Genomic DNA, 24,540 nt, shown 5'->3' on the forward strand with positions numbered 1-24,540 from the left:
ACGTTGCTCATTTTAGCTATGGTGAAATTCTATAAGCAACATACCAAAGAACTCTCTGGAATAGAAGCCTGGTCACATTCCATACCCAACGGAAGAGTTAATCATCAGCTGCTCAAATGATTTATTAAGGGTGAAAAAGCTTGACTTAAGCTAAACCAGCCTAAAGGTGGAGAGTGGCTGAAAGACTTTCTTTGATGGCATCTAGCCTTGGTACAGCCCCATGCTGGGCCACAGTGCCCGAGGAACAAGGGAGGAAGAGATGGAGGATGTTAGCAAGTGGCAGCAGCAGCCAGCATGGAGGGGCAGAGCAGCCTGCATTCTTCCTCTGCTCACATTCTAGGACAGCTTGAATGTAGTTTACAGATGCCTACAAAACTAGAAATAAAAACCTCGAAATCTTCACGTCCTCATTCTAACACTCTCTTTAGTGTACCATATGGCACATCTACCATATTAGGTAAACAACTTTACAAAATTACAAGAGCAACTGAGATTCATTACAACTTGTGCATTATAAGTGTGTAGGATTCATTACTGAATAATTTATCTTTTCATACTCTCTGTCTCTTGTTTGACATTGGAAGTAAGTTTCTAGGCTGAATTCTTCAGGACAGGGATTCCAGCTCCTTTGTTCATTTTAAATACTGCTTCATTTTAAATGATACAGAAAGAGCAACTTGCTGAAGAATTCTAATAATTGATTTCAGGTAATTATTAGTTTTGGTGTAGAAATAGTCCTACTCAATACACAGTAAATGCTGTGGACTTCACCCATCAGCACCCTTTAATTACATCAAAAGATCTTGAACATTACAGGCACATATGGTTTCTCTGTGTGTCAAAGAGCAGAAGCTAGCAGGAGCTATCCAGGAAAAATAGAGAAGTGTCAGTTCCTTTAACCTGCTCCATTTGGTGTATTATTACTTAAAATGCTTATTTTTCACCATAGATCCACAATATAGATCATGACACAGAGAGTGTTTTAGGTTATGGTAATGCCATTCTCCTTCTGTTTGTTTTCTAAAAATGTAGTTAGCCTGGAACTCATTACAGGAACATCTGACAGAAGTAGGGATTGGGGTGACTAGGGACAGATCAGAGAAGCCTACAGATGGTTTTGGTCTTAATTGACCAATCAGAAGATTAAAGGCCCATCAATAAATAGATGAAAAACTTATTGTTTTGACTGGTGATTTCTTGCTCCTCTTTCCCGCCCCTCTCTCTGCTCCTCACGCAGGATCATTTAAAATACTGAAATTGGGATTTAACCAGTAATACCTTGATTCCACAAGTTTAGTCAAGCAAGATGACAAAATTCACACTTCTGTCAGTCTCCACTGGAAAGTGTTCAGCAAAACTTTGGGTTCATTCATAAAGCTGCACTATCCTTGTAGCCAGCATCCCTCCCTACCTACCATTCTGTCTTGTACCCCATTTCCTTTTTTGTTTTGAGGAGCACAAGAGTTCAATGGATAATTTGGTAAGTACAGAGTGTCAGGAGCAGACAAAGGAATGGAATCCTGGTTGAAGGTGATGCAGTTCTGTGCAGATGTTCCCCATTGGTAATCTTGAAAGTCTGTGCTGATTCTTCTGCAGAAGAATGGGTCTCAGTCTCCACTAGCAAGCGTTCAGCAAAAGCAGCAAGAGTTCATTTGCATCTGGAATACATATATTTGACAATCTACTGGAAAAATACTCCTGGTTTAAGTATTTTACTTTGAATTTAGGGGCAAATGCAGTTTTACAACAGCACAAGTAATTAAATAAAGCAACTTTAGTGCCCCTTGTAGTCCACACTCTTGTCTGTCTTCTCCCTGGAATCTAAAAATACTGTTAAAGCCTAGGTCTTCAAATTATCCCATGTACTTCAGTTGTCCTTAGGTGAATCCGTGAAGAAGTCTAATGCTCCTAATAGGGATTAATATTCATAATTAGGTGTGGTATGCTGCAGGAAAATATCTTAACCCTTGCACTGTAAATTAAAAAGAGATGAGCGGTAGATTTGGAGAGCAACTGTGCAATCCCTTTTTAATTTACAATAATCATACCTACCTACACTCCTATTTCCACTGAAGGACAGTGTCTGTCCTCATGGATACTGGACTGTTTCTGCCAGCCACAGCAGCATCAGCCCTGTGACTGCAATTCAGTATTCTGGACAGGGATTTTGCATGATGCTGCCAGGGAAGAGAAATGGCAAAAGCACCCACTTAAATACATGTTTGTATCTGCATAACAGTTAATGGAACTCCAGATGTAGAGCACAAAAACGAACAACTCTTCTTTTTATAAAATATATTTGATGGAATAAATATATTATGTAACAGCTTAAGGGATATCCTCTTTTTAAAACAAAGGTATTTAACAATAGCTAGTTATTAATCGGGAAAGACATAGAAAATATCTATTAGAGGGACACTACTTATGAGCTTCAATTTCAAAATGAAAAGTCAGCTGAGCACACAACTGCCTTGGTAATCTCCTTACTGTTTGAGACAGAAGACTGTGCTACTAAAACATGCTACATGCAATTCACACAGGAGTTACTTATGTGTGGCTGTCCTGAGGCATTCCAAAGTCCACGCAACTCAACATCCGGTGCCCAAAAGAAAACGCCCAGAGAATATACTGTGGGATAAAGGATTATTGTTTAAAGCCCTTCAAGGCTTTAAAGTATAAAAAAGCTGTGGAAAACTGTTTTTCCTTCCCAACTGCTCTTCATCTAGCTTGACATGTTTGTCATTGCCAAGATAGGAAGTATCAATACCTAGGCTCATCTGTAAGGGAATTCCTAGGGAACTTCACTTGCTGGAGAAGATGCAAGTTTCTAGCCACACACCCCAGCAGCTAACAGAGATTTCTAAAGCAAATTTCCTGAAGGAGATTACTAACAAATGCCCAAAATTCTGTCTGTGGAAGAGATAAGTAGCAGGCATGTCAACAAAGATTTGTGTTTTATCTGTTCTGAAAAATTTCTTGTGCAAGCCTACATGATTCATGGGAAAAGAAAAATATTATTAGAAGATTAGAGGTCCTTCTGGTCGGTACAACCAGCTTCAGTGATTTCAATATTTTGAATTTAGCAAATTATTAGAACTGACTGGGCAAAATGAAAATGCTTTCCTCTCTAAGCAAATTAAAGGACTTTTGGAAAATTGAATCACTATTTCCAAGACAGAATATGTCAAGAAAATGTGCCTACTGATGGGTCTCATTACTGGAAATCCAATTTGCACATTTTACAGTCAGGATTTGTTAGAATATGTTTGAAATATTTCTTTTTAGTGAGAGGTGACTTTGGCAGGTTTTGCTTCAATTTTTCTGTGAGTCTTTACGAGCAAAGTATGATCCTGCCAGTGATGTTTTATCAACAATATGCCCTCAGACAACCTAAATGGTACATGATACCATGGATATTCCAGTAATGGATTCCTGCCCTCTCTTGATTCAGAGTCGGACACATTTAACAATTGACCAGTTATGGCAATTGGTGTTATCCTCCTTCTTTATATGCTTCCCTCCTCTCACTGGCCTTCAAAAGTACATAAATAAAAGTAAGTGAAAGAACTGAAGATGAGTCTTCATCTTGTTTGTTCTTGGTCAGTGCCAAGAACAGGTACAGCCAATGTCACAACAGTTGCTGTAGATGAAACCATTAGTCCTATGGAATTTGATATCACAATGCCTAGAGATTGTAAGTTACAGGAGCAGAGCTGGACACTCTTTATCTAAATCATTCAGTAGCCCCATGGCTCCTCTCTTTTAAGATAGAGGAGTTATTTTAAAAGAAGATTCTGTGTGTGCCTGAATGCACACTTTTTAACTCAACAGCAATATCAAACGAAATAACGAGCTGAAAAGTTGGTAAAACTTTCAGCATATGTTCAATACACAGGACAAAATCCAGATTCTTTTACATTTGAACTGGAAGAATAACCACGTCTGCAAGCAGTTCTTAAAGTCATTTTCAGATGACAAAAATGGCAAAATCATTTTCCCTACTCCATCTCTAGTTCAGAGCCTGTCAAATGCTCTTCCCAAGCCTTAGGAGACAATAGAATTCCTGACTAACCTTAGTGAGATTATAAAGAAAACAGACATGAAAAACACTGAACAGGAAAGCCAGTGAAGACAGAAGAGGTATGGAAACATCATCACTTAAAGAAAAAAATTTAAAGCAGTCTAGTACAGGAGGTTTGTTTTGGTTGTAATGAAATGAGATTTTATCTAAACTTTTTGTGGATTTGAAATGCAAAAAGTATGTAAGGAAGATTTTGCCGAGTTTTTGTTTTGGTTTTTTTTTAAATGACTCCTCTGTAATAACTGGTTAAAATAAATCATGCTGTAGCTTCCTTATTGAGCTGCCTCAGACTTATGAAAACACAGCTAAAAAGGCTCTGAGACAAGTTTATTTTTTTTCTAGATTATCCAGCAGTCTAAATAGTTAGAGATATGATTCCAGACTATATCTTACTTTCTTACACCACCTAAAATGTATTCTCACTATCAGAGGCAGAGTTCAAGTAACTGCCCCTATTCCTTTAATAAGCTTTTGCCTATTTGGGAAACTGCAAACAAATCAAGTAATTCAGTTAAATATGGGACGTGTTCCCATAGTTGCCTGAAGAAACTAGTGCATGTTTTGAAGCAAGTCAGACAAAGATTTTATCTCTTCAAAGACAAGATGGGCAAAACTTCCAACCCAAAGGAAATTACACACCCAGATGGAGGGCCAAGGGGGTTGTGTTAAGTTGTTCTTTACTGACAGTTTTGTTTGTGTGGAGTACCTTGCAGTACTCCTTCATTACCACAGAAGAATAACAAAATTGTTCTCACTATTACTTAATTTTCTAGCAAGGACAGTAAAGCTTTCCATCTTTACAAGAACGATTTAACAATGATCAGACTAAATGGCAGACAACAAATATAACTTCTTGATTAGGAAAGGTGACTAGCTGGGGAAGCAATAGATAATTCATATGTTTTAATGTTAGAAATTCAAATTGGTTGTATGAAACTGGAAACTTGTTTCTCTTAACTATTTTCAGCAGAGCAAAAGAGGGAGCTAGTTTTGCTGTTCTGTGAAGTTTGGTGGGCCAGTAACTTCACTCATTCATTTCTATTCCTTGACATGAAGCCATGCAAGCAGAATTGTACAACTTGGCAGGCTAAAGCTATCCCTACTGCACGCTCATCCAGCAAGAACCCTTCAAATGTAACATCCTTGGGACTTCCAAAGTTGTATACTGGTTCATGTGCAGGTGTGATTTTACAACAGGCTGACTCTTACCCCTGGACTGTTACCAGCGTTTCCACTGACTCAAAAAGAAAAAGCAAAAAGTCTGTGCAGCACCAAATTGCCTCTTCCTAAAGCTTTCCTGTCTTGAGAAGAGATTACTGGAAAACAAAACCCTTAAACCTTGTCTTGCTGTTGGACTGCTTTTAGGTGTTCTGAAATTCAAACTTTTTAATTCACAAGGATCATCTCCCTACAGGAGTCACACCATCCTCTTTTATATCTGAGTTGAGCAGTGAGGAATCTGCATCCCACAGGGCCTGAATCACTGACTGCTGCCCTGTAAGGACCAGAGTGAGTTATTATCCCGCTGCAGCTCAAATAAATAACTCTATTTGGGTTCCTTTCTGCTTCATCAACAGTAATTAAGATTCTTTAGACCAGTTCTGCTCCAAGTTAAACTTGCACAAACCTTTTGTCTTCAACATGTCCTACTAGCAAGTGTATGTCCCAAATAGCCTTTGGAAGTTTGGCACAGGTGATGTCATGGGCAGAGTAAATGTTGAGGACGCTGCTGAGCAAAATGCAGAGTCCAAGATGAAGACGCGAGGTGTTCTGGAAAAAAAATTAAGCATATTAATAAGAATTAAGTAAGAAAATTGAAAAGTCAAATCTCAGATGTTTTGCTACTTTACAGAAAAAAAAGTAGCTTAAAAGTGCACTAAATATCAAACACCTTGTCACAAATGAAGTAATGGAGAAATGAGGTATGAAGTACAAATAATGCAAAGGCTTTGGAGCAGTAAATGTCAGAACTGTCATGTGTATGTGGAAAGTGTGTACACAAATACTACAATGGTAAGGAGAAGCACGTGCTAGAAGGAGATTAAATCCCAGTTTATTGCCATACAAAAATAAATTACTTTCTGAAACTGCACTAAAATCCTATTGTTATGATTTACTTTACCATTCTTAGTATCTTTACCCTAAACCTGAATTAAAACCTAATAAACTTTACACTTCAAAGCCTCTTTAGTCTTATTTAAAAAAGGACAATAACAAAGATAAATGAAGAACAACCTAGAAGATAAAACAATGACTAATAATTCACATCCTCAAAGACATTTCTGAAACATGCCTTTTAAAACAAGTCCAGGAACAATTCAAGCCATGAAAACTGCAGCAGATGTTGAGCAAGGAAAGAACAGCACACTGCCAAGGCTGGTAAAATGATCCCTTACCTCACTGAGCAGAAAGAAGCTGAATCTACAACTCATTTGTAAAACAGGTAAGGAGAGGGAGATTCTTTGGCTGAAGAAGAGTCCACTGTAAAGAATTAAGGCAAATGAGGTCTCTGAACTAAAATATCTAATAAAGAACTCTTTCCTCTACATTCTCAGCCCAGTGATGTGCATTGTTGCCCTATGATTTGATTTGCACAGCAAGAGCTGTGCAGCAGGGTCTTGGTTCAGCCCCACTGAAGCCTCAGTGACAAGGAAATAGGGCTCAGTTCTGAGAGCTGGAATATGTTCAATAATTTCAGGAGAGAGAAAAGTTCAGAGAGAGAAGGAAGAGCCCTGAAAGAAACATTGCTATCGAGCTTTCTGGAATTTTAGCCAAGCCCAGCCAGTGAAGGTAGATTTCTCTCCAGGGAATGGTGACATTTGCTGGTCTGCAACATCCAGGGATCTGCAGTATGTTTTGTACTCTTCAAAACATTTGATTTTGTTCAGAAAAGGTTGGTCACAGAGTGATGTTTTAGGCCGTGCTCCCATCTGCTCCTTGGTCTCGCCACTGCGACACTGTCAAGTGTACCAAGCAGGTCAGTTGTGACAGTCTGTAACTTGGGCTCTCTTCAGCCCAGAAGTGGATTTAGATCACTGGTTATCACTGCAGCTCTTGAACCGCTCAGAAAGCTGGGCATGAGGCTAATATACAGATTCTTATTCTCCCAGTTAATGCATAAATGTGAACCTCTACAAAATCTTCCCCTGCAGACAAATCCTCTGCAACATTTCATCCCTATAAGACAAGTTTTTGCTTCCTTTCTCCTTTTATTACTTCCTTTTCTTATTTTCATTTCAGTGTGTCTTCAATCCACCTTTTGCTCACTTCATGCCTGAATGAACTCTATGAAATCCCACTTTCATCCCATACCCTCACATTGGTGCATCTGTGAGGAGGATACAGAGGTTTGCCATTCATTTCAGTGCAACAATTTCCAAGGAAAAGCAGCCTATGCAGCAAAAATCCCAGTCAGAAATTTCTCCTAATGGAACTTAATATCTTAGGCACTGTTCAGTGCTCCCCACTCTCCCAGACAGACAACTATATCTCTTTATGCCCTAATTATTTCTAAACTTAGGTCTGAATCCTCTCACTCTTTTCAATGGGGAGATAGATACATAAATGCCTTTTTTAGAATCTAGGTCTGACTTAAAAGTCTTCATCCTTCAACTCTGTCACCAAACTGCAAACTTCAGCTTTGTCAACCTTTTCTGTATCACTTACACTATCCATTTAACTGTCTTCATGAAAGGATCTGTTAAAATTATATCCAGCTTCTACATCTGTGAATAAATCACTACTTACTTTGCCAGGATAACTTCATCTTGCCATTCACAAACCAGAAAGCCTCGGTATAAAAGGTACTTGCACTTCCTTAACTGTTCCATTCCCCAGTACTTCAATGATGAAATGAATTGCAACAGCAGGCAGGATTTTGGGTTGTGTTCTCAGTCTTATGTCTAGTACTGAGTGTGAGTTTTAGTCTCATTTCCATGAGGTAGACAGTGGTGTAGTGGTGTGGGTGTGGAAAGGCTGGAATAGCAGTTTGTGTTCATTCTAATCAAAGATGTTACACATGTCCAAGATTCAGTTTTGTAAAAACAACTAAATGTATGATCCCTCCTTACTCTGTTGCATCAAAAGTGACTCCTTAACCTCGGTAGGTTCAGGCTAACACAACTTTTAAGTAGATTCATGGCATATAAACAGCAAAGACTGGGCAGGTCAGAGCAGCACTGTTGGCTCATCCCATACATTTAAGTGGATATATTGATATATCTTTAAAAACTGAGTTTAGAAGTCAGACTGGTAACTTGAATCTTCCACATGGAAGTGCTACACAAACAGAAAGATTCTCCAGCATGTTTTTGTAATTTTACCACTGGATTTTCACAAGTACAAAAAGAAATTATCATTTTGCATTATAGCAAGGAACTGCCTTTCCCTTTAGAAAATGGTTGATTTATCAGGGAAATAGTGACTACAGTATGAAAAGTGGGATTGAATACATTCATGGAACAAGCAAATAAAAATGTATCATTCTAACATGAGTGTATTCATTATAAAGCTGACTAAACAGTGTAGATTAAGAGCCTTTTGACTTTAGTAATACAAAATGCTACTTTTTTAATGTCTACAGATAATTCCTAATCTCAGATACTAACACCATACATAATAAACACGGTGTATCTGTACAAAAGAAGTTTGTTTTCAGCCAAACTCATGTGAGTATTTCCTCCTCTTATGTTTGTATTTCACACAGTCAGAGCATTCAAATAAACAGTGCCCAGAGTGTGGTTTCACTTTCATGCTCCCAAACTCTGTGGGTCTGGATAAGAAGTTTAATCTCTCTGCCATCTCCTCCTCACTGGTAAAATATATTTTGACTTGACTGTGTAATGCCCTTGGATTGCTGGTGCAATGGAAAAATGCAGATTTATGCCAGTGCCACTGAGTACACAGTTGAGGTACTAATTAAGAGAGCTGAACTACCACTAGCCTAAAACAATGACATTTTATAAAATATTTCTTTTAAAACCAGGAGTTAAACTGACTTTAAATTTGATATATGGGGGTGGGATGAAAGATGTCAAAATGCCTGAGGCACAGACTCAAAACTGAGAAAAAGAGAAAGAGAAAGGGGAGAGAGGACAGAACAGAATTACAGGTATTATAGTCTCCATATTTATTTCTGAAATAAAAAAGAAAACACCACATATTTTTGGATGGATTTTTTTTTTCAGAAGAGAGACCTCTTTTCCTGAGATATAAGGAAACTAATATAATGAAACACTATTTTCTACATACATCATTGTATCTCTTTTTCTTAGACTGGGGTAGAGAAACTAATTGTATGAAGCCCACATGATCTAAATCCAGGTTACCAAGTTTTCAGTTTTTTTCTACTTCTTAGTATCTCCATTTTTTCTTGTCCTTATTGCATTCTCCTTTCCTCTCTCTTCCCTTTACATTAGATTCATTCAGTTGAATTTACTTGCTTTTTTCTTTATTCTACTTCATCAGCTGTTCTTTATGTAGAATAAAAACCCTTACAAGGATGGATCATTTATTCCTTCTCATCTCTCCTGAATCTTTTCCATTTCTCCACCTTTCTTTCCAGTCCCTCCTTTATTCCTGGTCTCTTTTCTACTGCCCATTTTCCACACCTCTACAGAACTGTGTTGTGTACCTGGTGACCTTCCCCTCCTTCCCTGCAGCTACCATAATTTCATTTTGAAACTACTGCTCTAACATCTCTTCCTCTAGGGCTCAAACATTTCTCCCTTCCTTTGTATCATTTGTTTTGTTTGGCACACTCAAATTCAAATCTCTTTTTCATTTTCACTTCCTCCATTTTCCATGCTTTTTTCTTATTTATTCTTTATTTCCTTTCCTTTTTTTTGCCACCAGCTGTAAATGCATCCCATTGTCCCCAGGTGCAAGAGATGATGCTTCAGCAGGCAGTGCCTGGCTCCCTTCTTCCAGCAGTTGGAGCTTGTTACAGGTGTCCTGCCAACTGCTGGTCTGTCATTAACTCTGCCAGAACTCACCTAAATCAGTTCAGATCATGTTGCCATGCAGATGTTGCCATCAGTCACCCCACAAATCATCACGCACCCCACAGATTTTCATCACTGCTGTAAGTTACAGGTTTCTCTTTCACCTGCTATGAAATGTGCTTAGATATATAGGTGACCTTCCCAAATGCCACTAGTTGCCTTCCAGCTGCCACTGGAGTCTCCTGAGATCTGGCAACACAGGTTTTCCTGTAAATGAATTAGCTATGCAGTTACATTTGCTGACTGTACCCTACCTCGACTCTCCAAAGACCTGTAGTCCAAATGGCTGTTCTGTGAATCCTGTGTCTGCTGTGATCACCAGGTGCCTCTCTGCCAGGTTTCTTCCTAGAGCCACGATGAACTTCATTCAGCTTCTTCACATGAAGCCAAATGTTCCCTCTTCGTATGAGGGATGCCCAGGATCGCACACTTGCCATGAATTTGTACAGTGAAAGATGCTCTTTCCTTCCCCCTTTCAACACTTAGCGGATGAAGAATTGTATTTTTTAGCAGAATAAATAATACTAACAGGGCATTTAAAATGTCAGGTGTCATATTTCTTCTTGCTGATCACTTGTAATCTCTGACTGTTGTCAAACAAAAGATATTGAGGAAATTCATTACAATAAGAGTATCTTCCAGAGGCAGGCTGATTTATGGCCATGGTGATTATAACTAAAATTCTGTATGTTTGCATATCTCTGCTTACCAGTGTATGGGTCATGCCATCTTGGTGTAGTTTTCTTTTTCCACACGGCTTTAATTAGCTTTCTTCCAGGATCCACATCACTGTATTGGTACCTGTGAGTGTCTCTTTCTTTCCTGGTATTCAGAAAAAAACAAAAAAAGAAAAAAAAAGGGAAGGAATAAAACGATCATAATATCTTGTGTTGAATAAATAACCAAGTACTGGAACTAGAGGGGCTTATGAACCGGTGACATTTTGGTTTGCATAAAGAAAAAAATGAACTGCAAAACCTGGAGCCCCATTTACTATCTCTAAAAAATATTTTAAGAGTGGAAAAAAGAAAATTCAGGTTAAACATACTGTGGAGTTAGAGGATCTAAACCAAAAGAGGGGGTACTGTTTCTCTACCTTCGGTTGCACCACTGACTTTTTTTTTTTTTCATTATAAATAATTATTTGTGCCTGTCCTGAATTGGGCATCCACTTTTTTTTTCTATTTTTTCTATTATTGCTTTCCCTATTTTTTCTCCATTTGAACTTTTCCACATTCCTAAACTAGACATTCCTCATACAGAGGAACTAGAGGAGTTTTTTCATCAGAGAAGTTTCTAACCAGCAATTTGCCCACTAAAGGGCACTGTTTACTGCAGTAAAAAAGGAATCTCTGCTTTCACTCTGTAAGCTATACTTAAGGCTGAGCTAAAACCCGAAAAGGGCTAACTTTAAGGGCTGACTTTCTTATTCAAAAATACTGCTTGCCCAATTAATATATATATATAACACTTTATATTTTTAAGAATTCTATGCTAGAACAGCGTCAGTTTAACAAGGGAAAGACCGCACACGTGTGCCTGTAAGAGTGGAAAGGAAGCATCTGCCCTGTTCAGGCGGGGAGATCTGCTCTTCAGCCTGTATAAACAGCATGAAGAGTAGCACTATAAAACACATAAGGTCACAGGGCAGACAGCTTGGGGCGTTGGGAGAACAGCTCTCCGAGCCACGGTGTGCAGGGAGTCAGGGCGTCCTGACACGGGGATAAACCTGTGCACTGCGTTCTCCCGTGTCGCTGTTGTATCGCTGATGGAAGACACGTAACCAAGGCACGGGCGCCTGCAGCTCCGGCGAACCTCCCTGCACCCAGACAATGGCTCCCGCTGTATTGTCCCCGCTGCTGGGTTTGAATCTTATTCATTTGCGTCACACAAATTAGCGGGATCTGTGCACTCTGACCCGCTGCCCCGAATGCGATGCCCTTCCTGATCGCCGTCCACCCTCTCGCCGGTGAGGGATTTCACCTCCTGTGGCCGTGGCTGCCAGATGCTGCCGGTTGTCTCTCGTTGACCCGCAGATGGCCGGGCAGCCGGCAGCTCCCGGGAGACGCCGCACGGAGCGCTCCATCCCCCAGCTGCGGCCTGGCACGGGGTGACCGCGCCGGGGTGACCGCGCCGGGCCAGCCGAACAAAGGCGCGGGGCGACCCGCACGGGGCAGGGCCTGCCGGGCTCCCGCGGCTCTGACAGCACCAACCGCGGCACCGGGGGGACAAGGGGCTCGGGCAGGGGCGGCCATGGCTGTTCCGTGACGGGGAAGCGACGATCCCCTTCTCCCCGCGCCGTGTGACAGCGGCTCTGCCGCAGGAGCGAGGGACAATGACATGCGAGTGAGAGGCGGTGACACGCGTGCAGCGCCACCCGGGCGAGGAGCAGTGCCACCCAAGGGCAGCGGCACGGGCTCGGTGTCACCGCGCTCCCCTCAGCCCCCCCGCGCGCTCCCCTCAGCCCCCCCGCGCGCTCCCCTCAGCCGCGGCAGCGCGGGAAGCCGAGTGCGCGCGCTCCCGCCCCGCCCGGCTCCGCCCCGCCCCGCCCCGCGGCGCACGTGGCACCCTCGCTCGCGCTGGTCACGTGACGCGGGCCCCGGGTGTTCCCCCTCCGCCCCTCCCCGTCTGACCCCGTCTCTCCCGTCTGGTCAATAGCCGACGGCGCATGCGCGGTTACCCCATCACGCCCCCTCCGCCCCCCCGGCCCGTCTCCCTCCGCCCTATATAAGGCGCGCGCGGCGGGGTCCCGGCTCCGCAGTGCGCGTGGGCGGCGCGGCGGCTCCGCGCGGCTCTGGGACGCTCCCCGGCTCCGCCGCCGCCATGAGCTCGGGGACCCCCTACATCGGCAGCAAGATCAGCCTGATCTCCAAGGCGCAGATCCGCTATGAGGGCATCCTCTACACCATCGACACCGAGAACTCCACCGTGGCGCTGGCCAAGGGTGAGGCGGGGCCTTGCGGGGGGCGCGGGCGGGCCTAGGCCGGCGCTGGCTGAGGGGACGCGGCGGGGGCCGCCGCGCTGTGAACAATGAGCGCGCCCGAGGCCCGCCCGCCCCGCGGGGCTGCGGCGGGGCTGGAGCCCCGGGTCCGGAGCGCTGCTGTTCTCCGTGAGTCAGCACTGACAGGGGCCGCGCCGGAGGGGCGGGCAGGGCCCAGGATGCTGAGCAGCCCTCGGCTCTCCCGAGGAGTTCCCGGGGAGAAGCGCTGCCGGCGGCGCTGGCTCTCCTTGCCATTGTCAGAAGCGGGGAGGTGACGCTCGGCATCGCTGTGCGTGGTTCGCTTCCCCTCGGCCGCCTGTGCCTGGCTGTGTGTCGGTGTTCGGCTCGAACAGGGCCCCAGGCCGGCGCTGAGGAAAACAGTTGCTGTGTCTTTGTTCCTTCCGTGATCGATAACTGGACTCTGCTCAGGTGAGGAGGGTGGGAGCTGCTGCACAGAGCGCTGTGGGGCACCTGCACGTGGGTCTGACTTGTCGACCTTGCTGGCTCCTCAGCGAGGCTTTGCATTTTGTTTCCCTGTAGAAATACTGATCATTATCTTTGAAACACTGTCATTTGAGTTTAGTTGTCACCTGTGCTGGGAACTCCCGTATTTCATCTCAGTAAAACCTGCCCTGTCTTGTTTAGTCCCTCAGACATGATCCTGTTTCTGCATTACTTTTGAAGTCTAGCTTGGCTACTTCAGCTATTGTGCATCGACGTTTCCTTTCCCTGAGTTTTGTCCTTCCTTGTTCTGGGAAGTTCACACGTTCTTCGTTGCCTGCAGCCACCCGTCGGGTTGTCCACAAAACAAACACCTTTTGTTTTGAAACGCTGTTTGCTGGTAGGAGGCACTGACATGCCAGATTCACAACTACCCTCAAGGCAGCCTGTGCCACCGTGTTTATCCAGTATAATGATGTTTATATGGCGCTGGACATTATTTGACACCCATTAGAGTGTTTTCTGAAGTTAAAAGTGTGAGTTTTCTCAAATTTGCTTTTTCTCTAGGGATGTAGCTGTGTATTCAAATGTACAAATTGAGCTGTTTATGTTAGTGCTTGGCTCAAAGTACTTGAGACGCTGCTGGAAGGATGCAGTTCCTTTTCTGTAGGTGCAGGAAGGTCTTCACCTTGACCCAGCAGCAAGTAGGAATGGTTCCTTGCATAGTTCTGACTAACACATAGCACTTGCTACTTCAGAGCTGAAGTGGTGTGTTTCAAAGGCATGTGTGATTAAAGTGCTTTATGATATAAGTACATGCTCTGGATAAGATTTCTGACAGGTCTTGTGTTTATTGGTCTCTGTGTTCAGTTTTGATGAACTGGAATGCTTAAGAAGTAGTTAAAAATAGATGGAGAATACATTTTTCCCCACCTGAAGTGCTGCTCTATAAACTTTAGAGCACAAACCCTGCTTTTCATTGTAGCTCAGAGGGGTTTTTCAAATTTAGAGGCTTTATGACAAAGTTAGTGTCAGAATTACAAATGTAGCAACAAAGTTGAAGTCTATCACAGCTACATTCAACCCCATGTGTGGTGTCAGTGGTTTAAAACACTTAATCTCTGAGGCATTAGAAGGGCCATGAATTACTGACATGCTGTTGAAGTTGTCCAGACTGCAGGTAAATTGTTGTTAAACTCTGGATGCCACTGTTCAAACACTTCCATGTGTGATACAAGTGCCATTCTCTTCTATCGCTCATAAAGAAGAATTTGAGTTGAAAGAGACCTCAGGAAGAAAGCTAGTTCAGCCTCTCACTTGAAGACAGGCTAACTTCAATTGGTTTATATTTGTTAAACCTCAATACATGCACAGCATCTTAAATGCTGGAGATTCCATGGGCTTAATCACTACAAGAAAGTCATCTGTCTCTTTGGAGGCTAAACTTAAATTGCAAACAAAGGAAGCTTAAGCCCATTACTGTCCTGTCAGCAGTGAAGGCCAGAAACTTATTACCCTTCTGTGGAAGTCTGAAGAAATGAGAGTTTTTCAGCAAGAAATATCCACGTAAGCTCTGCTTTCAAGTCACTCTTGCTGTGCTTCCTGCCCCTTCAGAGTTTGAGCTCAACAGCCCTACATGAGTAGGAACTGTATTATAAACCAGGAGCTGCAGCGGTGTGGGATTGATTTCCTGTCATCTGTAAGCAATAGTCACTAACTCCATGGGAGACAGCCCTTCCCACCTCCACAGCAACTTAAAGCTGCACTTTGTGCTGTGCCAGAAACAGTTAAATGCCTCAGGTGCAGGGACAGGCAAGCTCAACTCCTACAGTCCTTGATGCTGTTTTGTCTGCAACAAGGACATGGCTTTCCACCTTTTTTGTTAAAAACCTTGGGATCAGCCAACTGAGAGGCTTCCTGGGCAGCTCTGGGCTTTGCAGGTCGTGTGTTTGACCATGTGGAAGTTGATGGGCTGATCATGGTGCTTTCCAGCTTAGTTGTGGGATCCTTCTGTAGTCCCTGGATACCTTTAGTACATCTTATGGTGAGCTGTAATAATCTCATTTTGAGCAGAGATGTCAGTGGTACAGTTCGTGTCCAAAAGGCCACAAGCATTGCTTTCAGTTTATAATTTGCTTCTGGTTGACTGGGTTACAGCTGTAATATGATCAAACAGCAGCTGGAGATCTAAAATAACTTAGAGAGGTTATTTGCCCTAGGAACTCATGGAAGATGGCCATTGAAAGGAAGTGACTGACAGCTTGTCCTTGTACCAGTGGAGATTCCTGTCCTGTTAAGGTGCAAGCTGAGGTGCTGAGCAGTGTGATAGGGACAATCTGGCATTCACCTGCTCTTTGGGAGCTCACCTGTGTGTTAACAGGGGTGAAGACCATTTGCAGCACTAAGTGCTGCCTGGTGGGGTGAATCACCTAGATTCAGCTGTTCATCCTGGAACAGGACTCTTGTATCCCTGGCTACAACTGCCAGCACTCCTTGTAAGTTAGAAGCAGCATGGTGTGCCAGGGATGCTCAGCACTGGGGTTCAGTGGATCCACTTTAGGTGCTCTTTTTCCTGGGAAGCTGTGGTGCCCCATCATCCATGTGACCGGAGGTGTGGCATGGCCTGGTGGAGCTGTTTCAGTACCTCCATGGTGACCTGTTGGAAGCAGTTGATGGAACTCCAATACAGAATTCTTCCATTGGCTGAAAATGGGCATCAAACAAATACTTGCTGGTGCTTATCTTAACTGGCAGTGCCTCTCAAAGACAGAAAGCAGCCAGACCAGTGAACTTGGGAGTTTCTGTAACTTGTGGCTGAAATGTCAAGCTTTCACCTGTCAGTGTCTGATGTAACTGCTGTTTTCCTGTGCCAGCAATCCAGTCTGACCTCTTCCTTCTTAATGGCTTAAATTAATTTATGCTTTTACCTGGTGGTTGCCACAGTCAGCCAAAGCCTTTTTTTTTTTTTTTTTTTTTTTTTTTTTTTCCCCCCCCACTTTACTGTGTGACATTGCTGGTTAGTGCCTGTTCAAGTGTTCTAGTAGCTGGGACTCAGTAAAGCCTCCCTAAGCACTGAGATTTTAGATTTATCACTAATAGCTTGCCTTGTAGTCACATTAATCATAAAACCAGTGACACTGGAGTAGGGAGGGAATTTTAATAGGAAGTTTTTATCATTGATAAAACTACCTCTATCTACATAATAAATGTATGAAACCAAAGGTGCATATTTGAGCTTTAAAGCCTTCTAAGATTTCCCCCTGCTGCTTCAGGGGCCTCTCTTGTGGTCTGGTGCAGTTGTCTGGAGCTGAATGCCTGCATGGGACAGCTGCTGGGGAGGGAAGGAGAGTACAGCACTGTGGGGAAGTCCTTGGGTTTGGAGTAGGATTCTTCACTCCAGCTGGTCTATGGTCTTTACCTTCACAGCTTGATGTAAACAAAACTGTTTATACAGGCTGCTGAAAAAGTTGGCATTTGAGGGAACAGATGTGTGTGAGAAGGAGATTGAGGGTTCTGGAAGTAGCCGTTGTTGTTACAGTTGGCAAGTGTTGCAGGAGTACTTTTTAATTGCATAAATCTGAACTTGCACAATGCTGCAGTGGCAATACTGCACTAATGTCACCTTTTCCATGCTCCAGTGCGATCCTTTGGGACTGAGGATCGGCCCACGGACAGACCTGCTCCTCCCAGAGAAGAGATCTATGAGTACATTATTTTTCGAGGAAGTGACATCAAAGACATCACTGTCTGTGAACCTCCAAAAGCTCAGCATACTCTGCCACAAGATCCTGCCATTGTCCAAGTAAGTTAACCCTGGAGTGTCAGTAAAAAGCTGAGATAATTGGTGTTGGACTGCATTTTGGTAAAAACTTGTAGAAATGAAGGCAAGTCAGTGTCTCCAGGAATCTTCAGGTTATTTGAAGCATCCTGAATTTTGTTGTAATGTTTAAAGTAGCAGCAGCTTTAAAGACTTCAGTCAACAAAAGCCAAAGCTAGCTGAGAATGCAGGAAAATCATAAAGAGGTAAACTAACCCTTCTCAGGTTTTACTGAAGCTTTAGTAATGCTGTACATCAAGTAGAGAATCACTGCCAAAGCAAGTTGACTTCTGGACACTGTAAATGGAAATGTACTTTGTCTTGTTACAGTCTTCACTGGGCTCAGCCTCTACATCATCCTTTCAGCCACATGTGCCTTACAGCCCGTTTAGAGGTATGCCACCTTACAGCCAGCTTGCTGCCAGCTCTTTGCTTAGCCAGCAGTATGCAGCTTCCTTAGGTTTAGGTAAGTACAAACTTTACTTGCTAGAATAAAGGTACTGTCTTGTATGCAGCTGCCGCGAAACCAAGTAACAGTAACTAATCCCATATTCCTTGGCAAGTGTCAGGCTGCAACTAGCAGCAGATACATAACTAACAACTTTATGCAGTGATTTTGCTACAAGGAGGCCTGTGTTTCACTTGCACGTGCACACACACATGCACACGAAAGAAACAAACTAAATAGCTGAAGTTTCTTTCTGAAATTAATATGAATACCTGACAGTTGAGGCCAGTTCATTTCTAACCTGACACACCTTACATGACATGTAAAAAGAACTTGTATTCCCAGAGAGGACTGTAAGTAAGCTGCTCTAATGCTGTTCTAGAGAATCTTGTATCTCTTTCCAAGTCCTTCAGGTATTTCACTACCTTGTATCTTATCCATGTATCTCTGCTCTCTCTTCTTCCCTCTATCTCTTTAGAGAAATTGGTAAGCCCTCCAGCATCAGCAGCTGCTTCCAGCCCTAGTTCTTCTCCGTCTCCACAACCTGTTTCAGAGCCTGACATGTCTTCAGAGCCCCATCAGCTCTCTTCCAAGGGTAACAGCAGTTTGAGGACTCCAAATATTTGGAAGAACTGCATGGCACTTGCAAACACTCTGTTCTTGTTAACCCCTCCTAGAATGATAGTGCTCATATGGGTAATGCCAGTAGAATTAGTTCTGAGCTTTTTTTTTTTGCCTTTCATTACATGAAGTATGATTCCTCCTGTCCTAGAAGTATCAATTAGGGAGACAGGAGAAATGAAAAGTCAAGGACAGTGGACCCTCTTGTGTAAGTATCAGGAGAAGGATGAAGTTAAGAGATGCTAATGTGCTGCATCCTGTCCACCCATGTGTCACCATAGGGATTGGGTGAGGAATTAGTCAGCCTTTCCTGGAAAGAGAAGCACTACTTAAATTGTGGGTGGCCTTGTGGTCGGAGACCTAGGCTGATAAAACATTTGGGAGTATTCTCTGTAATCAAGGAAACATCAGGATAGATTTCATGCATGATGGGGCATTGTACCTTGTCCAGACTCCCACTTAGTAAAGCATGACTAACAGTAAGCAAGTTCTGAGTCCTGGGTAGCAGAGATAACACAGTTCTGGGTGCTTGCTTCTATGTGTAAAATATTTAAAGGAGGTTGAGATACCAGACTGACCATCTTCAGAGCAAGGAGACCAGGTGCAGCCTGCATTTAAACATAATTAGTTTAATCTGTTTTTAGCTTAAGCATGTATGCTTGTGTTGGCATGAAGCTTTTTACTTTCTGGTTTTGGCCATCTATCTGTACATAGTTTCTCAATATTCTGGCTAAACTTTGAAACTTTCTCATGTTAAACTTGCACATCAGCTTTGTCCTATTCAATAATCCTTAGGATATGTCTGTCTTCCTTGCAAGTTTTCCAGGTGTACATTAACTGGGAACCTGCATGATGTAACCTACTGGGTATATCTCATGTGGACTTGGGTGACCCAGAAGTGTCAGTGGCTTGGTTTGTGTGAACTCTTCAGCTTTTCACTTTTCTTGCTCTTTTAATATATTCAGTTAAGTTCGCTTCCAAGCAGTTCTTATGCATAACTACATAAACTTGTAGTACTCCAAACCTTCTAATTAAACCTAGAATGCAGTGTTTCTTCTGAGTACTGAAGACTGTCACTTTTTAATATAATTGGTGTAAGGTATACCAAACCATGAAAAGTATTTACATGTTTTGTAGTGTGAATAAATAAGCCTGGATGGAAGAGCAACAGAAGTCTTGGTAACACTTTGGCCTTGACCAAGAAGGAATTTAAAAGGGTAACTTTGAGATCCTGGTCTGGTTTCAGGTTTTCTTTGTCTGAAAGCTCTAACAATAAGCAATGAAGTTGAAGGACTTCTAAAAGCGGCTTACAAAAGGGGATATGGCTGAGGTGGTTAAGCTTTTGCTGCAAAACATTTTGACAAAGTGGGGAAACTTTCTTGAACAGTTTCAAAATGGTGAATTTTTGTTTCAGATTTAAAGTTACCATGTAAAGTAAAATCCTGCATAACGTAGAAATTAGAGTTTGGTATAAACTGTCTGAAAGACTGATGTGGCTTGGTTTTGTTTAATGTTTGTCTAACTTGATTTAAGACATAAATGGGTATATTTCCTGGTACTGAGGCTCTGGATGTGAGAGCCATTACTTGTATGGCAGTGGTACCTTACTTGGTGCCACCTTAACTTAGCCTGGAATGATCCACACTCAAGGCTTTGAGTCATTCTTGACCAAATGGTTTCTCCCTAGAAGTGGGCAGGGTTTGAATGGTGTTAGAACATTTTCCAAGAGGCACTTAATCATTGGGATTTCTTCCAGGTGCTGGCTTTCCTTCTGTTCACCCAGTCCGCAAAAGCCCCATGGTAGAGCAGGCTGTCCAGACTGGCCCAGTGGACAGCATGAATTCCCAAAAGCTGCCTGCAGTGAAGGTGCCCCCGGGGATCCCGCGCAGCGCCCGGCAGGTCCCGCAGGCCAACAGCAAGACGAGCGGTAAGCACACACCACTGCAGCCCTGAGTGCTGGGCTGGGGCATCCTTCCAAGGTGCACTGCAAGACTGAGCTGCTTGGGGTTTGTTCTTGTGCTCCTTTAAAGTTTATCCTTCTTGTTCAGTAGATACAGTTCAGGCAGCACCTGTGCAAACCCAAGGACAGGTGAATGATGAAAACAGAAGACCTCAAAGGAGAAGATCGGGTAGGTTAAGCTGATGTTAAACAGTCACATCGGCCTGTGAAGGCAAGTGTTAACTCCAGTGAAGGATTATGACAGAAGATTGAGATACAAAGCTTTGGGCATCCAGAAATGCTTCCCTAACAAAACAGCTTCTGGAGTTGCAGAAGTTCAGAACATTCCAGGGACAGAGTTCTAGAGCCTTTTCTAGAAACTTGAAGGTATGTCATAAAAATTGATGCTGTGAGTTGGCAGCAGCAACTGGATTTCTCTGAAACCTCGAGTATTTTTACTGGGAGAGGCAGCCTGTTTAAGACTCTCCAGGGCTTTTGTAAAAGAGAGGAACTATGGAACACTCAATTCCATAGAGCAGAATTCTCATTTCAAAGTGGCAGTATAAGCATGGGTCAGAAGAAAGTGAAATTCAAAGAGGTTTCTGCCCAAGTAAAATGAGAAAAATCAGGAAGCAAAACTTCAGACTCTCAAGTCTTCAAATTAACTAGTGTGTAGAAAGAGCTATAGCTTTTCCAAAAAGGAGTGGGTAGCATCTCAACTGGAAACCAGAAACTAGACAAAGTACAAGCTCCCTTTGTGGGTAGATAAGTCTTTTGCTGGATTTTCTGAGACCTCCTCTTTGCCATGATGACAGGTTTTAGGCTAATTACAGTGCTGTGTTTGCAGGTGAAGAGCAGACAGGAAAGATAATTTTCCCCACTTCCCTCAGCTTTTCTTGCTGTAGTGCTTGTTCTGACTTCCTCTCTGCACACTGGAAGGAAAGTTGGATGCACTCTTAGTGGTAAGACTGACATCTAGGAATGCTGCTCAGAAAGTTAAAGTGTTGCTGTAATATGTCTTCTACAGCCAAAATCAGAAGTTGCTTTCAAAGAGGTGTGGCCTAACCACAGGACTGGAAGCCAGAAACTCCTGAGTTCTATCCCTGGTTTCCTCTGGTCTTGAGCAAGTCATGTAACCTCCCTGTGCGTTACCAAGTGTTTAAACTCTCCTGCTTTCAGGAAACAGGAGAACCAGAAACCGTTCTAGAGGACAAAACAGACCAACTACTGTGAAGGAAAATACAATAAAGTTTGAAGGTGACTTTGACTTTGAAAGTGCAAATGCACAATTCAACAGAGAGGAACTTGATAAAGAATTCAAGAAGAAACTAAACTTTAAAGGTTTGTGCCCTCATTAAATATGAATTGCTGAGCTAGTAGTAAACGCTGCATAGGCAAACTCGTTCTGAGAAACTGCATGATTACATCTCAAATCTTGTTTGAGGGAGCAGGAGAACAGATGGCTCTGCAGTATGTGTCTCAAGAAAGTGTAATACATTTCATTATCTTCAGATGACAAAGCAGAGACGGGGGAAGAAAAAGGGGACCCTGGAGTGGCAACCCAAAACAATGATGGTAATGCAGAGGAGGACCTGCTGGGGCCCAACTGCTATTATGATAAATCCAAGTCTTTCTTTGACAACATTTCTTCAGAACTGAAGTCTAGGTAAGTGTTTTCTAAAAGCTTTGTTTTTAAATGGAATTTTAGGCATAAAATTCCAGACATAATCTATGTGGTATGGTTTAATTATTTAAAAGTTTTAGTATGCAAGAAAGCAAAACAGATTTTTAGAAGAGAATATTGCCATGCATTTGGTGCCTCACAAGTGACGTGAACCAAGCTTCATGCAGTGGGATCAAACAAAAGGCATTTCAGCTGATATGATACACTGGCCTAAACTATGATAGAGGAATTTCCATTTCTGTTTCCCAGTACTGACTTTGAACCCATTGATTTTAAACAGTTTCCTTATCTGGCTTGTGGGAGAGGAAGCATCAGGGTCATGCTGTGCTGAAGGTGCTGCTGGCAGACAGGACTGAGCTAAGCCTGCAGTTGGGGCAGAGAGGTCAGGTCTGGCTGTGGAAATGCATTAGGTTAAATGTTGGGAATATGAAGGGAAAGTTTCAGCTTTCACTGCCAACACTGATGTTATCAAGTGCCTGGAGAAATGAGACATTGCTTTAGTGTCAGCACAAGGGATTCCCTCAGCTCTGTGGCTGCAGAGGGGTTGAGTTAGAGAACGTACACTGCAGCTGATCTTTGTTCCAGTGCAGCTCAACAAAATCAGGGGTTTGAGGCTTCTTCACAAAGTGAACTGGTGGCTCTTTAATGTTTGTGTTCAACCTGAACTCAGCCTTGTTCAGTTCCAGGCGCACCACGTGGGCTGAGGAGAGGAAGCTCAATACAGAGACATTTGGAGTGTCTGGACGATTCCTTCGTGGCCGCAGCTTTCGAGGTGGATTCCGAGGTGGAAGGGGGAGTGGAGCAGCGAGGAGAAACCAAACCACTCACAGAGCTGGTACTGGCAGAGTGTAACTTCAGAGGCAAGTGCTCTAGCAAGAGTAAATACTCTCTCTGAGCCAGGTTTGTCTCTTACTCCATGCCTGAATTGTCTGTGCAGCCTGCTTCACTGTCCAGTCTCATGGATGTATCAAGAATTATTCCTTATTGGATCTGATTGATCTTTCTAAGGGGGTACAGGGATATAGGAGTAGTTTAACATGGTGTTTATCATGCTGATTGTTCTGTTGGTTTCTTGGGCTCACTGGTCTGAGAAAATGCTCAGCTCAAGCAAGCAGCTCTTGTTTTCTAGCTAAGCATTTCAGCTAATGTAGGGGTGTGAACTTTGCTCTTTTTCTTGGGAGGAGATCCCCATAATATCAAATCTAATTCTACCTTTTTTTTCTGAATAGGTTCAAACATTTCTCCTGAGAGAATGAAACTGTATATAGAAAGAAAACAACCAAGTGCTGCACTAACGTGGGAAAATGGTTCATATTGTTTACTGTCTCAGCTCAAGTGACAGAATTTCATGTACTACTGCTTATATTTTGGACCAGCCACTGTCTGCTGGAATATTTTTTGGAAGAGGGAATGTGTTCAGGGGTACCTTCTTCAGGGTGTATTTTTTTTTTTGTTTGTGTTTTTCAAGTGCAGACTAACTTACATGGTTCTTCTTTCTGGGTCTCTCAAGGCTGCTATAGTCTAAGCTCAAAGTCAGACTCCTTTTCTGAACCCTGGAGAAGAGAAATCATGCTGTTTTAACATGGAACCAAAGCTCACTCGAAATAAACCAGCTATAATTTGTTCTGAGTAACCAAATGGATTCTTTGGTGCTGCTGGTCTCACGGATCTCGGCAGCAGGTGTGGAGTAGCACTTGGTATCTGGAAAAACGGATTCCTGGTGCTGAGGAGTTGTGTATATTGTCACTTGGGAATACTGGAGTGTTGATCATGTAGTAGTGTTTCTGACTGTACAGCTGTTTGTGGGCTGGTGCTGGGCTGGAGGTACCACAGGACCGTGGCTCTGCCTCGAGCTGAAGGGTGGTGCTGGGAGTGCCTCGGGCTTGGAGGTCCTGGCTGGAGTATGGGGACACTGTGTGGGATGGGAGCAGTGAATGTCCCCACTCATGTGCAGAGTTTTTGGCAGTAGTGACTGTCTGGGAAGGAGACCTGAAGCTCTGACTTTGTTGCCTCGGTTTGTACCTCGCTGGAGGCAGCACCAAATGCAAACAGTTCTCTGTACTCTAGTAGACTGTGGTGGAAGTCTTTGGAATGTTTTCATTCAACTAGGGATGGGAGACCATATAGTGAAGCTTAACAGATGGGCATGTTTAATTTCTTTCCTCTATACCCCCATACTGTAAATAGTTTAGTTGTTTTTCTTTTGTTTTTAAAAATCTGTATGTGGGGAGAGGGCTGGGAGGGAGGGGTTACCTTTGTTTGCATGAAAAAAGTGGGTTAAATTGCTATAGGCATGTGTCCCGTTTTTGGTTGGTAGGGAATTTTGTTCAAAAAGCACCTTGATGACTGAACCCCTTACATAGCTCAAGTTTTTTTAGTTATGCATTGACCTAGGTTACTGTAAAAGCTTGGATTTATTTTTGTAGGACTTTATTGCTGAGAATTAGAACATAGCAGTGGGGCTGCTCTTTGGAGTAATGTAAATTGTAATTATAATAAACATGTAAATGTTTAGTGTTTCCCTCCA

At 42.9% G+C, this 24,540-nt stretch overlaps 1 protein-coding gene and 1 long non-coding RNA gene across 9 annotated transcripts; one reads left to right on the plus strand and one right to left on the minus strand.

Moving 5' to 3' along the window:
• Positions 1 to 2,150: 2,150 nt before the first annotated feature.
• LOC146428583 (uncharacterized) lies at positions 2,151 to 12,529 on the minus strand. 5 transcript variants are annotated; one of them, XR_014856032.1, is made up of 5 exons: positions 12,067 to 12,529; positions 10,793 to 10,905; positions 10,338 to 10,428; positions 5,709 to 5,851; positions 2,151 to 2,628 (listed from the first exon to the last, which is right to left on the minus strand). It is a non-coding gene; the product is annotated as an uncharacterized LOC146428583 (long non-coding RNA). The 5 variants fall into 5 exon arrangements; XR_014856030.1 differs by having other exon boundaries at positions 2,151 to 5,851; XR_014856031.1 differs by lacking the exons at positions 2,151 to 2,628; positions 5,709 to 5,851 and adding an exon at positions 6,828 to 7,409.
• A 258-nt stretch (positions 12,530 to 12,787) lies between these two features.
• LSM14B (LSM family member 14B) lies at positions 12,788 to 24,540 on the plus strand. 4 transcript variants are annotated; one of them, XM_085079400.1, is made up of 10 exons: positions 12,788 to 13,027; positions 17,143 to 17,306; positions 17,652 to 17,787; positions 18,248 to 18,364; positions 20,147 to 20,317; positions 20,442 to 20,519; positions 21,509 to 21,670; positions 21,842 to 21,995; positions 22,694 to 22,873; positions 23,243 to 24,540. In XM_085079400.1, exons 1-9 carry the CDS (start codon positions 12,907 to 12,909, stop codon positions 22,863 to 22,865), a joined length of 1,275 nt encoding a protein of 424 aa, XP_084935526.1. In that variant the 5' UTR covers positions 12,788 to 12,906; the 3' UTR covers positions 22,866 to 22,873; positions 23,243 to 24,540. The 4 variants fall into 4 exon arrangements, with proteins under 4 accessions (XP_084935526.1, XP_084935525.1, XP_084935527.1 ...); XM_085079399.1 differs by having other exon boundaries at positions 12,789 to 13,027; positions 20,439 to 20,519; XM_085079401.1 differs by lacking the exon at positions 18,248 to 18,364 and having other exon boundaries at positions 12,790 to 13,027; positions 20,439 to 20,519.

This window comes from Lichenostomus cassidix, chromosome 20, assembly GCF_008360975.1.
Source record: "Lichenostomus cassidix isolate B80296 chromosome 20, HeHo_3.0, whole genome shotgun sequence".
In the NCBI taxonomy this organism is placed as follows: domain Eukaryota; kingdom Metazoa; phylum Chordata; class Aves; order Passeriformes; family Meliphagidae; genus Lichenostomus; species Lichenostomus cassidix.